The sequence below is a fragment of the Heterodontus francisci genome, chromosome 24 (genome assembly GCF_036365525.1).
Source record: "Heterodontus francisci isolate sHetFra1 chromosome 24, sHetFra1.hap1, whole genome shotgun sequence".
NCBI lineage: Eukaryota > Metazoa > Chordata > Chondrichthyes > Heterodontiformes > Heterodontidae > Heterodontus > Heterodontus francisci.
In genome coordinates, this window is record NC_090394.1 from 24,324,707 (window position 1) to 24,338,646 (window position 13,940).

Genomic DNA, 13,940 nt, shown 5'->3' on the forward strand with positions numbered 1-13,940 from the left:
GCAGACAGGGCCTCAAGTTAACTTTGCTTGTGAAAGACAGCACCTGGCACATTGCAGCATTAAGTGTCAGCATGGATTATGTGTTCATGCCCTGAAGTGGGACTTTAACCCTGACAGAAGGGCAAGAGTGTCACTGCTGAGCCAAGCTGATACTAAGCGAATAAGCAATTTTGTGGTTGGCAGGTTTAAGGTAAAACCAGATGCAACCTATGAACTCTGAAAAGCAAAGGCAAGGAAGCATGGTTTATAAATCTATTATTCCCATCTGGGATTCTCAAAGAATGGAACTATTTCCAGCAGTCTATCAGTATATTAAAATAAAGTGATTCCTGACAACGCAGCCTTATTAAAAAGTTTAGAAATGTTATGTTTCATGTCATGATAGTAATATTTTGTAAACACAGCCAGCTGCATCTGTGGTCACTAAAGTGATTATATTCTACTCATGACTTAACAGCCTTCACTCATTCATGCATTCTCAAATTCTTTTATTCTAACCAATTTACCAATGATCAAAACTCAAACTGGACACTGACTAGTTTTGAAAGGAAGCAGCTACAGTAAGTAAAGACAGATCAGCAATCAAGTGGAACTGGCACCCGAGAACACAGTTATTAGCCATTTATTGTGACCATTCACATCCCTTACATTTGTACTGGAGTGCTGGCTCTTGAAGGATTCTCCTCATTTGTCACTCTAGCATAAAGGTTACATAGTAAGACATTCCTCATCACCTTACATTGTTCCAATGTGTGACTGGCTAGAGGAGTGAAGCTCATCTTCACTATCGTCAGTGCTGTCTAGGATGCTGACTAAGTCAATCCCTAGCTTGTACACGCTCAGCACTTTATCCTTACCAAACAGGTCCTGGCATCATTGAACAGATTTTGTCTTCTTGCTGATCCTTTTCGTAAGATATCAATGTTGGATTTCCCAACTAATTTGAAGTATGTCTGGCAGTTGTCGGATCTCCTGAACTGTGCAGAACTACAAAGTGAAACAGGAGACATGTTCAGATTTTATTAAGGAGAATGAACAGATTTATTGGTGCCTTTCCCAGTCGCAATCTTCTCTCCTTTTCTCCCTTTTTCGACTGAAGGCACAGACAGAAACACATACATATTCAGGTGCATACAAACAGACACGCATACACTTCCCAGATCAACATCAGTGTGGGACCCCAGATTCTTCCAGCCCCTAAGTTAAGTACTGAATGGTCCTTATGCACGTGGCAGAATATCAACATCAAACCTTTATTTCACAAAACAATTGAGGAAAATTCCAGTGAAACATAACATACCTGAAGAACAGCAGAACATCCACAGGGAAAGTGTCTATGGCTAATGAAGCCCCATCAGAATTCAGTCTTGCAGACATGCATTCCAGCTGAAAAGACAGACCATAATTTCATGTTGAGAACAGAAACACAAAAACCTTCATTCACTAATGTTCCTCAGTACACCCTGTTGTCTTTTGTTGAAAGAAGTTAAATGGTGACTTTCTCTGAGGCTGGTGAGCAGCAGAAAACAGGAAGATTTACAACAGTCAATGTTTCACCTCAACACAAATTGTAACTTGCAACCCAAATCAGCTACTTTTCAGACTTAAAATGAGTTTCATTCACATTTGTGTCCTTGAAAAATCCATGAAAGTCTACATGAAAATCAAATTGGAAAGATAACACTCATTTTGTTTACTCAAGTCCATCTTGCAGTTAGACAGTTGAATGGGGGGTCATACATTGTCCAATATCCATGTTATGAGTCACGGATGGCCGTGTCTGTTTTGTCACGCATTAGTCTTCTCCTGATATTCTAAGATAGATTTAACAAATTTGTGCGCCTAGCGCTGATCTTTGGAACTCAGAGAAAATATCATGAACTGGAACGTGCAGGTCATTGATTCCCACAGCATTTTCCATTCATTAGAATTATTTTGCAAAATATATCCTTTTACTTTTACATTTAAACCAATCCTTCAGCAGCAATGGACAATGAATGGGAATATACTCAAACTTTCCTCCAATGTGTTTTTGTGAATGACCTCACCTGACTTTCATCGAGCACGACCCCTTTACCCTTCATTGATTGAACAAGCTGAAGAAATGTAGTAGAATTCAGGGTCTTCACTGCACCACAACTGAAACCTTGAAGGACAGAGGGAGAGAACCTGAAACAAATAATGGCATCATTAATTCATTTTGAAACATCTCACTTTCTTCATAACTTTCAGACCTTTTTGTTTTTATTCATTCATGGAATGTAGGCATCACTGGCCAGGCCAGCATTTATTGCCCATCCCTAATTGCTCTTGAGAAGGTGGTGGTGAGCTCCCTTCTTGAGCCGCAGCAGTCCATGTGGGGTAGGTACACCCACAGTGCTGTTAGGAAGGGAGTTCCAGGATTTTGACCCAGCGACAGTGAAGGAACGGCGATATAGTTCCAAGTCAGGATGGTGTGTGACTTGGAGGGGAACTTGCAGGTGGTGGTGTTCCCATGTATTTGCTGCCCTTGTCCTTCTAGTTGGTAGAGGTCGCGGGTTTGGAAGGTGCTGTCTAAGGAGCCTTGGTGCATTGCATCTCATAGATGGTACACACTGCTGCCACTGTGCGTCGGTGGAGGAGGAAGTGAATGTTTGTAGATGGGGTGCCAATCAAGCGGGCTGCTTTATCCTGGATGGTGTCGAGCTTTTTGAGTATTGTTGGAGCTGCACCCATCCAGGCAAGTGGAGAGTATTCCATCACATTCCTGACTTGTGCCTTGTAGATGGTGGACAGGCTTTGGGGAGTCAGGAGGTGAGTTACTCGCCTCAGGATTCCTAGCCTCTGACCTGCTCTTGTAGCCACGGTATTTATATGGCTACTCCAGTTCAGTTTCAGTTATCACAACCTCTGCAATTATTAGAGGAAAGACGATGGTGTCGTGGTAAGACCACTGAACTAGTAATCCAGAGGTCCAGGCTAATGCCCTGGGGACATGGGTTCAAATCCCACCATGGCAGCTGGTGGAATTTAAACTCAATTAATTAACACAAATCTGGAATTGAAAGCTAGTCTCAGTAATTGTGCCATGAAACTATCATCCATTGTTCTAAAAACCCATCCAGTTCACTAATGCTCTTTGGGGAAGGAAATCTTCCATCTTTACTTGGTCTGGCCTACATGTGACTCCAGACCCACAGCAATGAGGTTGACTCTTAACTTCCCTCTGAAATGGCCTAGCGAGCCACTCAGTTGTCAAGGTCAATTTGGGATGAGCAACAAATGCTGGCTTTGCCAGTGATGCTCACTTCCCATGAAAGAAGAAAAATAAATTACAAGAGCAAAATACTGCAGATGCTGAAAATCTGGAATAAAAAGAGAAAATGCTCGAAATACTCAACACCTCAGACAGCATTTGTGGAGATACTAACAGAGTTAACATTTCAGATCAATGACCTTTCCTCAGAATAGAGGAAAGGTCATTGACCTGAAATGTTAACTGTTTCTTTCTCCCAGATGCTGCAGATTTGCTGAATATTTCCAGTATTTTCCCTTTTAGTCACCGCTTCATTTATATTTGTAACACAATCATCTACAGAGTGACTGGATCTCACCTTTATAACATTTTAACTATCGTAACACTAGATACTGAGCCTAATTTAATAGTCACGAGAGGCTCATTTGTGAAACAAGGGCCTTCACACTAGCATTGTCCTACATTAGGGAAGGTTTCAATCAGAAATGTGCTCACACATGGGCCAAATCATCCAACTCTATTTAATCATTTCAGTTACTACTTGATACAAGATGTGTAAGACTGCAATGGCTTTACAAAAAGAGTTAACTACATGCTGAGGCTTAACCAAATTACCATTACACCTGGACAGTTTGAGGACAGTTCAATGGGAACCACTGGTTTCTGCTGAAACTTGCAGAACTGTAGTATTCTGTTAAGAACCTTGTTTTACAAGGAAGTGCCAGCAATTTGAGCAAGACCATGGTGTTCAGAGATGAAACATCTCTATTTGAGATTTGAAATGAGGTAACAGACCTGGAGAATTAATAACATTTGACCACTTCAGATAAGACATAAACTCATTTAGAAGAATGCCAACACAGCCGAACATGGGTGGGTAAGGAACACCCACCAAGCACCCCCAACTGATGGAAATTTACTGAAGTAAGTTTAAAGAGATGGACACTGCCAAGGTGGGCTTTCTCAAACAAACAGCTCAGCATCTGCTTGGAATTTTGACATAAGACAAATATCAATTGGACTACAAGACACTGTCAGTATGATATCTTGTCCCTCCTTAGAAAAAAGGGCATAAAAGAGATGGCAAAAGTAACCTGGTTACTGCAGTTGATTACCCCTCAAGGGAAGGGTGGGTCCAAGAGGAACCAGTTTGTGAAGAAGGACATGGCTTCAGTCAAAAGTATGGATCCTGACTGAGCGTTGAAAAGAGAATCTACAATCAACAGCAGCTGGTCACGTCTGAGTGATTGTAAGGACATATTTGAGCAGTGTATTGCTAAACATGTGTGAAACAGAAAACTGCATATGCGTGCGTGTGTGTGTGTGCGTGTGTGTGTAGTTGAACTGAGCTTCACATTCAATAGTCCACAGTAGAATAGAGCTTTGCATTGTGTGATTATGCTTTAGATGTCTAGGCAACCTAATAAATCTTAAAATCGAACTCAGAATTTTTGAGTGTGTTCCTTTATTCTCATAATTCTTGGGTTTGAACCAGAATAAGTGGACATAAAGTCCTACAATTGGACCTGGTGTGAACAGGAACATTTGGATTCTAAGGATTCTACGGACATATTGACCAATTGGAGCGCCCAATAGTGGGACCCAGAAATGATCATTGTCATTGTATTGGACAAAATATTGAACTGGTAAACAATACTCCGTGAAAGTTAATGAGAGCATTCCATTCACAACAGTTTCATAACTGACTTAAATGAACTATAACTAAAAATATTTCTGCTCTCCAGATTATATATCAAGGCTCAAGCAAAACTAAAGTACATAGATGATGATATAGAGAGACAGACAAAAGATAATTGGCAGAGAACCAGATAGATGGTAAAAGAAGATTGCTTACTTCTTAAAATTGTTGCTGTTTCTGACCACATTTTCAAAGAACACAGCTGCCTGGGGGAACAATAGCATTTAAATCATTAATATACACAGTGGAGTTACAGACTCCTTTCACAATAATACAACCTGACTAGGAAAACATGCTCAATACCACCAGACCAGGTCTGATTTTTAAACTTATCTTTGAATTCATGTACTTTTTCAACTGCAGCTGATTTTTTTCCAGGCATTACATTTAAATGTCAAACAACTGAACCACTTACCTGACTGGGAACCCACTGTTTGTTGTTGACGTCATTGAGGCTCAGGTTTGAATTTAACATTATAGGTGGGATCTCTTTGGCTAGAACAGGTGGAATGTTCTTTACTGTTGCTAAAGGGTCATTGACATTCCGTAACACCTGAGATAGAATGAAACAGAATAGAATATAAACCAGAACATACAACACCCTGTGGGCAGAACCTTGAGATATAAACAGTCTTCAGGTCAGAATATTAACATTGAAAATATATAGGCAGCAGTAGGAAACAAATCAGATTTTAAATCAATTTTGATACCACTGATTATATATTTCATGTCACCCACCTGGAGAACATAGATCAATTGTAGAGGTTGTGATGCTGCTCCAATATTCTCAACAAATGTTGAGTTTGAGATTAAACGGATAAACACCCTCGGATCAATGCTTTGGAACACACCGCTTGGAATACCAGACACCAAGCTTCCCAAACCCAGCAGATTCTGTGCATTATTGACCTAGTTAGAAAGCAAAAGACAAATCAAAAGCTGTCAGACGGCCTTACAGGATTAAATCGGTTTTCCACTTTTTGTGGCATAACAACTGTGATTACAAACTTGTCTGGCTCCCCATACATTTGAGCAAAGAAATGATAATGAAAAATAATGCAAAATATTCTGCTGTCACTTCAGTTGGCTTCACTTCTCCACACTTGTCCTCAGGTTCAATTGCTCTCTGTCTACACATGAACCTGGATCCATAAGAACAACTGCACAGTGCTGAAAAACATTACAACTAAATCGGACCTCTCAAAAAGGTGAGTTTTGGACTGAGAATTAATCTGGTGTCAGCCATTTACGCAGAGGCAATCTTTAGAAAAAAGGCTTTATAAGGTGCCAATGAGCTGAAAGTTTTCATCTCTATACCATACTTCTCAGACCTCATCTGAAGCACACAAATAAAATTCTGGCCAAACAATTAGGTGAACCTGGATTTGATGAAAACCAGGGGAATATGGCTCTCTGTGTTCTTTGATACTCTCACCCATCCACAAACATATAAAATTCACTGCATCAGGCTGAATCTGCTTCTATACCTCAATCTCTCAGGGATTTTACACCAGATTTTACTCACTCCAGGGACCCCAGTTTATTTTACTAAGGCAGTATTCTTTACCTGCCAGTGAATCATTTATAATGGCCCTACAGCTGTACCACAATGGAAGGTGGGAAAGCAGTTCTCTCACATACAGCCACTAAACCAGTAAGCTAACACACATCAAATGCCATTATCTTTAAAGGTGACAAAATGTTCATCTGTTCTAGTCAGCCCTCTGTCAATATAATGCATTTATTTTGGATTTATCTAGCCCTTACCTGGAGGCCATTTCTGAGTAGCTTGACAACAATCGCATTGGCCTGGCCGACATTCCAGCCTCTGACCTTACTCAGGCTTGGCAGAGCTTTCTGCACAGTGTCCCCATCAATATTTCCAACCTGTGACACTGACAGTCCGACAGCAGTTTGTCCCAAAGTATTCAAAGTGCTGACTGAAAAGTTCTCAATTTTGCTCACTATAGCTATCGACAGCTGAAAAAGAAACAAAAATACCATTAATATTGCACATCTTGCTGAGCATGCATTTCAAGTGAAGTCACAATGCTTTGCAGTGAATCTTTCCCACATACCTTCAGTTGTTCATCTGTTGGACCTTCAGCAGGTGATGTTCCATTGCCAGTTGTGTTAGGTAGCACATTCAGCCCACAGACTTGGTTTATCTTTCTGGTCACAGACAAGATTTGCTGTGCAGTCAAGGACTGAAGTAGATTAGTATCAGTAATGAAGCAAACCAGAGAGTTTGGCAGACTGCAAGAGAATGTCAGTCACAAATTGTATTAGTATATTTTTCAGAATGACAGTGCTCTGCATCCTATAACTACATTAAGCTTTGTTACAAATAAGAAGGGCTTTAAAGATTTTTGCAGGGTGTCACATTGCTAATTTAAAAAGGTATATGTGGTGACACAGAATTAAATGTTACTGGTCCAATGCGGAACATGAAAATTTTTGTGGGTCCTGCCACTTTAAAATTGTGCACTATATCCTGCAGAATGTTCAAAGCCTTCAATTCAAAGAATATTTTCAATGTAGGGTCTTCTAAATGCATAGAGAATCAGTCAGTCGTGTCGGATCAAGAAGCTGCTCTATGTAGAGGTGTTGAATCCAAATAGTCGAGCTTCTTGAGCCTTTTTTGTCGATCAAGTCTGTCATCTAAGTTATCATCTTTCAGTATGTCTGTGAACTATTTTCATCTCCACTGTTTCAATTTTTAAGTCTCTACATTTTGGTCACTTTCGACAGTCATTATTCACCAATCAGATTACACAAAATTTGACTGAAATTTCATTTTTTTCCCCAATTACAACAAATCAACCAAATCTACCCAATCGCATTCCATCAAAATAAAGACTACCAATCAAATTCTACCGAAACAAGTACTACCAAAATTAATTTTACCAATCACATGCTAGCAAAAAAAACTATCCAAATTGCACCAGAAAATTGACACCATTGGGTTGAACCTACAAATTCTATCAATTACATTCTACCAAAAGAAATATTACCAATTCAAATTCTAGCAAAAATTTTTATTCAATCGAAGTACTACAAAATAAATCAATCCAATCACATTCTATCACAAAATTCCATCTAATCACATTCCAAACATATAAAACGTTCACTAACTTACCCATAAACATGAATTCAATCAGCTTTCCCCCACTCTTCCACAAACAGCACGCTGCACTTTGATGCAGTTCTGAACATCGTGGACGTTAAGTACACCAAACGCCCCCACTCTCCTACCACCCCCACCCACCACTTGATAATATCCACAGGTTTGTTGGACCAATGTCAGAACCCCAGTGTAAACAAACAATACGCACAGGAGTTAGTTTCTAATGTGAAGACTACATTTTCCAAAAGCCACTCATAGCCGCAGCTTACTCATGTAGGAAAGTATACACAATTTTGCAATCACGTACAAATTTATTTTGCTGATGTTAGACAAACAAAACAGAAAATCACTGTTAGCTTACGCATTCTTATATCCAAATGTAGGCTCAATAATAATTTTTTTTAAAAAGATACTTGTTTGTTTGTAAATATTTGTCGTGCTATCACTATGGCACCAAAGAGCAGATAAGATATATGGCTCAGAACACAACACCTGGCTTTGAGCCACAAGGGGTTGCCATCAAAATGCAAGGGTTCATGAACCAGCTTACAACTCAAGGATGGCCAAAGGAACAGGCAAGACAACAGGAAGATTTGACAGTTGATATGTTAATTCATAACAGGGGGTTGCTGGAAAATTAGCATTTATTGTTTAAATGACAAGAGAGCAGGAAAAATTTGCAATTAAATATATATCATACAAGAATTATACATAATAAAATACTGATTATGTATTAGATACGCAATACATCTTAGTACTTGCATACGTGTGTGAAATACAAATATGTTTCTTGAAAGGTTTCATATGAGTAACAGTAGTCAAAAGGTACTACAGAAACAGGTGAAAGGAACAAAGAAAAACACAAACTAATCCAGATTACCAGAACAAGCATTTAAATATGAGCAACCAGAATAAGACATAACCCACAGCCCAGTGTCGGATGTTACCCACAGCCTCAGTCAGCCTCTTGAGTGATTGAAATACTCATCCCAGAAGGGGACTGTTGAGCTTCAGTAACAGTACAAAGAAAGGGAGGGTTGCAAGTTTAAACCGATATTACAGAAAGTGAAAATACACATCAAATCAACCATTAGCAGAAAAGATCAATGGATTGTGCCTTATGTTTCTGGACAGTTTAGGCCTATTCACGCAGTCTCCTTCACAATACTGTAGTGATCAATCTTACACGAAGTGACACAAAACTTTTTGTTATATTAAAAGAATCAACCGTGATTGTTGACAGAAAAGGTCTATGATTACCTAGAATATACCATTTTCAACATAAAATTTCAGTTTTTCCATGGGTCATGTTTCTGAAGCCCTGTGTATAATTTTAACTTTGTCGTATACACATCTAAGAGTGTTCAAAGTTATAAAGACACAAATGGACTGGTCCCCACTATACTAGTGCAAGCTAGTATGCTTTGTGAAGTGAGGCATATTGCTCAACACAAGGGCGGATGAGGCCCCCGCCACTGATGGCCAAGTCGTCTGGACCGACGAAATGTATTTCTATTTTTTCCAAAATATCAGGACTGATTGGATCCCACACCAAGGAGATTGAGGGAGAATGTGGCCAGGGTGGGTAAATGCCTAGGCAGCCCACTCTCCCCCATCACATGGGGTGAAGGCTGAGGTTTACGGGTGCAGATCCCAGAGATGTACTAAAGCAGTGTGTGCTTGTCTGCCCGTGGTGCTCTCCCACGAACTACACAAATTCCAATGATGTCAGTGTTGGACAGCACCCAATGGACACATTCCAAGTTTAACAGGCAAGATTGGGTCAAACAGATCAGCCTTGAAGATTTTAATTTACTCTTTTAGGGGAAGATTTTCCAAGTCTTCACCCATACCAAAACATGGATTAGAAAATTACATTTGTGTTGGCTGCGGCTTCCTGTCAATGGTCAGCACACCTGCAAGGTTCTCATTTGAACTCAAGCCAAACCAGGTACTTCAGAAATCTACCCTTAAATGAAGATGGTTGCTTTTTTTTCATATCTTCCCTTGGTGAGTTTAGTTTAGTTTAGTTTAGAGATACAGCACTGAAACAGGCCCTTCGGCCCACCGACTCTGTGCCGACCATCAACCACCCATTTATACTAATCCTACACTAATCCCATATTCCTACCACATCCCCACTTGTCCCTATATTTCCCTACCACCTACCTATACTAGGGGCAATTTATAATGGCCAATTTACCTATCAACCTGCAAGTCTTTGGCATGTGGGAGGAAACCGGAGCACCCGGAGGAAACCCACGCAGACACAGGGAGAACTTGCAAACTCCACACAGGCAGTACCCAGAATTGAACCCGGGTCGCTGGAGCTGTGAGGCTGCGGTGCTAACCACTGCGCCACTGTGCCAAAGTAATGGAAGAATTTGCAAGCTGATTAAGAGTGTAACAGGCTGAAATTAGAACACTCCTTCCATGGCCATGACCATCATTATTCCAGTCAACAGGGTGGTTATTCCTGTATGGTGGGAGATTTTATGGCCCCCACAACCTATTTGATGAGTGAGAGGCACCCACATGTATAGGACCTGAGTATCCTGCTGGATGTCAATCCGGGATTCAGAGCTGGAGTCCAGTCACCATTGCACCTGCTGACTTAAGCGGGATTGCTACCACTGAGCTGAAGTTCTGTTGCTTGAAGGTAGTGAGAAAGAAAAAAAAGAAAAACTGCCCAATTTACGTACTTAATTTCAGCAGCTCTGCAACCTATTGGAAACAGATACAAAAGGGAGAAAGAGGCAAATGTGGTTGGATGGAGAGAGAGGAGAAGGGGTTGCAGAGGCACTCCAATTGGGAACAAGCACAAGGAGAGATAACCTGTCAAGGGGTCAGGGGAGGCCAGAAGAAATAATCTGAATCTTATGAGCTGAGGCACAAGAGCAAGCAAGGAGAAACATAAACACGCACACTGTTGAGCTGAGAAATGACAGAAGAGTAAAGCTGTTGCAGACATCCATTTCTGGCTCTGTTGGGAGCATGAGTGATGGTTTCTTTCAGGACTTATTGGGCCCAATTTATAATACACTGTACGATTACATTCACTAAACAAAGCTGCAGAAGATCAGCTACTGATCCTATGCAATCAGATAGGAGTATTTTTGAGTTTTTCAATAGATTAATTCCTTGAATTTTAAAAAGTATTGGTAGTTTTATCTTGAGCAGTGAATTACTGATAATCTGCTGACTTCAGACATTTAAAAAACAAAAATATGAAGATTTGCAACTGATCCCAATTTTAGAATGCAGTTTATTTGTTTCAGATCCATAAATATAACGAACAGAATCTTTCATTTCACATATTATTCAAAAATTCAATCATTGGAGGCATACCTTGAAGCATTAAAATTTGGATTGTGTTCAACCAGGAAGTTAATGTAGACAGTTGCGACTTCATTCATGAATGAAATATTTTCTAGAAGAGCCAGGTTTTCTTGGTTTTCTGCAAATTCTTGAAGCTGCGAGAAATTTGAGAGAAATTAGAAATATTTATTTTAAATGATACAATGTTGAGGGGAATTTAAAGTCAACCCACCCAGCTGACGGATGGCTGGACAGTTGAAACAGAGTGGGTGCAAAACCTGCTCCGTTCCTGGCGCATTCTGAATTTAGAATTACTGATCTTTCAGTTGTACATGCCGCATGCATGCAAATTGGGGTCCTATTACCTCAACCGGACCATACCACCACCGTGATTCAGAAGAGGTTGCTCTGGCAGCTGCAACCAAATGTTAAAAGGCTGAGGAGGCCTTTCCAAATAACCTTAAGTCTTTCTTTGCAGGATCAGGAGGAGCGGTAGCACTCCTTTGCTAACCATCCCAGAAAACCCCTCCCCTGTTCAAGCACTTACCTTAAACCTGGTGGGTGGCCACCAGGCTGTCCAACTTTCTGCCACGTCACACTGACTTCCCTCCCTTGTTGGGAGGAAAGTCGGTCAGCGACACATTGATGAGACACCCCTGGACAGGCTAGCTATTTACAAAATCACTTTCACGTTATTCTTTCTACATCTCAAATGAAGAAAAGTTATGGTTCGTCTTTCTATTGATACACATTTTAAGTGACTGCTGATTCTAACAATAGAGCAAAAAGAAAATGCATACCAGTGTTTCATTATCGGAGAAAGACTGAAGATCAGTCAGTGACATTTGACTCAAATAAAATCCCAGATATTGAGCAAACCAAGCAGTGGAGTTCAGGACTGGATCATTTACATTGTAGCATTTTGGTTTGGGACCTGCTACACAAAGTGAAAAAAACACTGTTATAATGGAGAACATTTTTGAATCCATATATAAAAAATTAATCCACCTTTTGTCTAAACATAGTTGTGTTTCATCTGCCTATCTATTTATCTATACAATATTAGAATATTTCCTGTGGCATTGTTTACAGTGAAGGCAAATTGTTGATTTGGTTAGGAAAGTTGTTGAGCAGTAGAAGGCAGAGAATAGGGATAATGGGTAGGTATTCTAATTGGCAGGACGTGATGAGTGGTATCCAACAAGGATCTGTCTTGGGGCTTCAACTATTCACCATGTTTATTAATGACTTAGATCATGGGATAGAAAGCCACATATCCAAATTTGCCAATGACACAAAGATAGGCAACACGGTAAGCAGTATAGATGGAATTGCTAGATTAATTGAATGGGCAAAACTGTGGTAAATGGATTTCAATGTGGGAACATGTGAGGTCATCCACTTTGGACCTAGAAAGGATAGAACAGGCTTTTTTTCCAAATGGTGAAAAGCTGGAAACACTTGGGGGTTCCAGGTACATGGATCATTTAAATGTTATGGACAGGTACAGAAAAATAATCAAAAAGTCTAATGGAATGCTGGCCTTTATGTTTCGAGGACTAGAATACAATGGGGTAGTAGTCATGCTCCAGCTATACAAAGCTCAAGTTAGACCACACCTGGAACAGTGCAAGCAGCTCTGGGCATCAAATCTTAAGAAGAATCTTAAGAAGGTCTTGAAGGGAGTGCAGAATAGATTTACCAGAATGATACCTGGGCTCCGAGGATTAAATTACAAGAAGAGATTACGCAAACCAGGTTTGTATTCCCTGGAATTTAGAAGAATAAGGGGTGATTTGATCAAAGTGTTCCAAATATTCCGGGGAACAGATAGAGTATATAGAAACTTTTTCCACTGGGCTCTAGGCTAGGGGACTAGGAGGTATAGTATAAAAATTAGAGCTAGAGCTTTCAGGACAAAAATTAGAAGACACTTCTACATGCAAAGAGTGATAGATGTCTGGAACTCTCTTCCTCCAACGGCAATTGATGCTAGACTAATAGTTAATTTTAAATCTGAGACTGATAGATTTTTGTTAACCAAAGGTATTGAGAGATATGGGGTAAAGGTGGTTATATAGAGTTAGGTTGCAGATCAGCCATGGTCTCACTGAATGCCGGAACTGACTTGAGGGACTAAATGGTCGACTCCTGTTCCTATATTCCTCTATGCCAGATGGTGTGCTGTTTTATAAGAAAACAGATGTTCAGCCATGTAGGAGATTACATCGGGGCACTGATTTACAGTGACTGAATAAGTGAAATTCCATTTATATTAAATAGCATTCTTGGATTTTTAACTGGCATTTTGGGAATTGAATTCCACTTACATTTTCTAACTCAACAAAACATTGGTGATTGATGCTTCCTGTTTACTGTTAAACTTCAATTCAGTCTTGTCTGTTTGTCTATTTCTGTTGGCTTAATATGCTTTCCGGAGCTTTTAAGTGTTCATAATTTGAACACCAACTAAAGCTGCAACCATTGTGTAATCAGTATAGTCCATCATATTATCCCCAAATTTCCTGGAGCAGTGCGTCATTTTAGTGGAACACCTATGT

At 40.0% G+C, this 13,940-nt stretch overlaps 1 protein-coding gene across 1 annotated transcript in view; it reads right to left on the minus strand.

Moving 5' to 3' along the window:
* Window positions 1-12,356, minus strand: part of LOC137383598 (uncharacterized) — a 193,722-nt gene extending 181,366 nt beyond the window's left edge. Inside the window, exons 1-10 of the mRNA XM_068056755.1 lie at window positions 12,180-12,356; window positions 11,410-11,534; window positions 7,013-7,190; window positions 6,702-6,914; window positions 5,673-5,843; window positions 5,350-5,487; window positions 5,091-5,140; window positions 2,049-2,169; window positions 1,301-1,386; window positions 858-987 (exon numbers count right to left, since the gene is read on the minus strand). Coding sequence (XP_067912856.1) covers window positions 858-987; window positions 1,301-1,386; window positions 2,049-2,169; window positions 5,091-5,140; window positions 5,350-5,487; window positions 5,673-5,843; window positions 6,702-6,914; window positions 7,013-7,190; window positions 11,410-11,534; window positions 12,180-12,356 — 1,389 coding nt within the window. The remainder of the gene's footprint in view (window positions 1-857; window positions 988-1,300; window positions 1,387-2,048; window positions 2,170-5,090; window positions 5,141-5,349; window positions 5,488-5,672; window positions 5,844-6,701; window positions 6,915-7,012; window positions 7,191-11,409; window positions 11,535-12,179) is intronic.
* Between the last annotated feature and the right edge of the window lie 1,584 nt (window positions 12,357-13,940).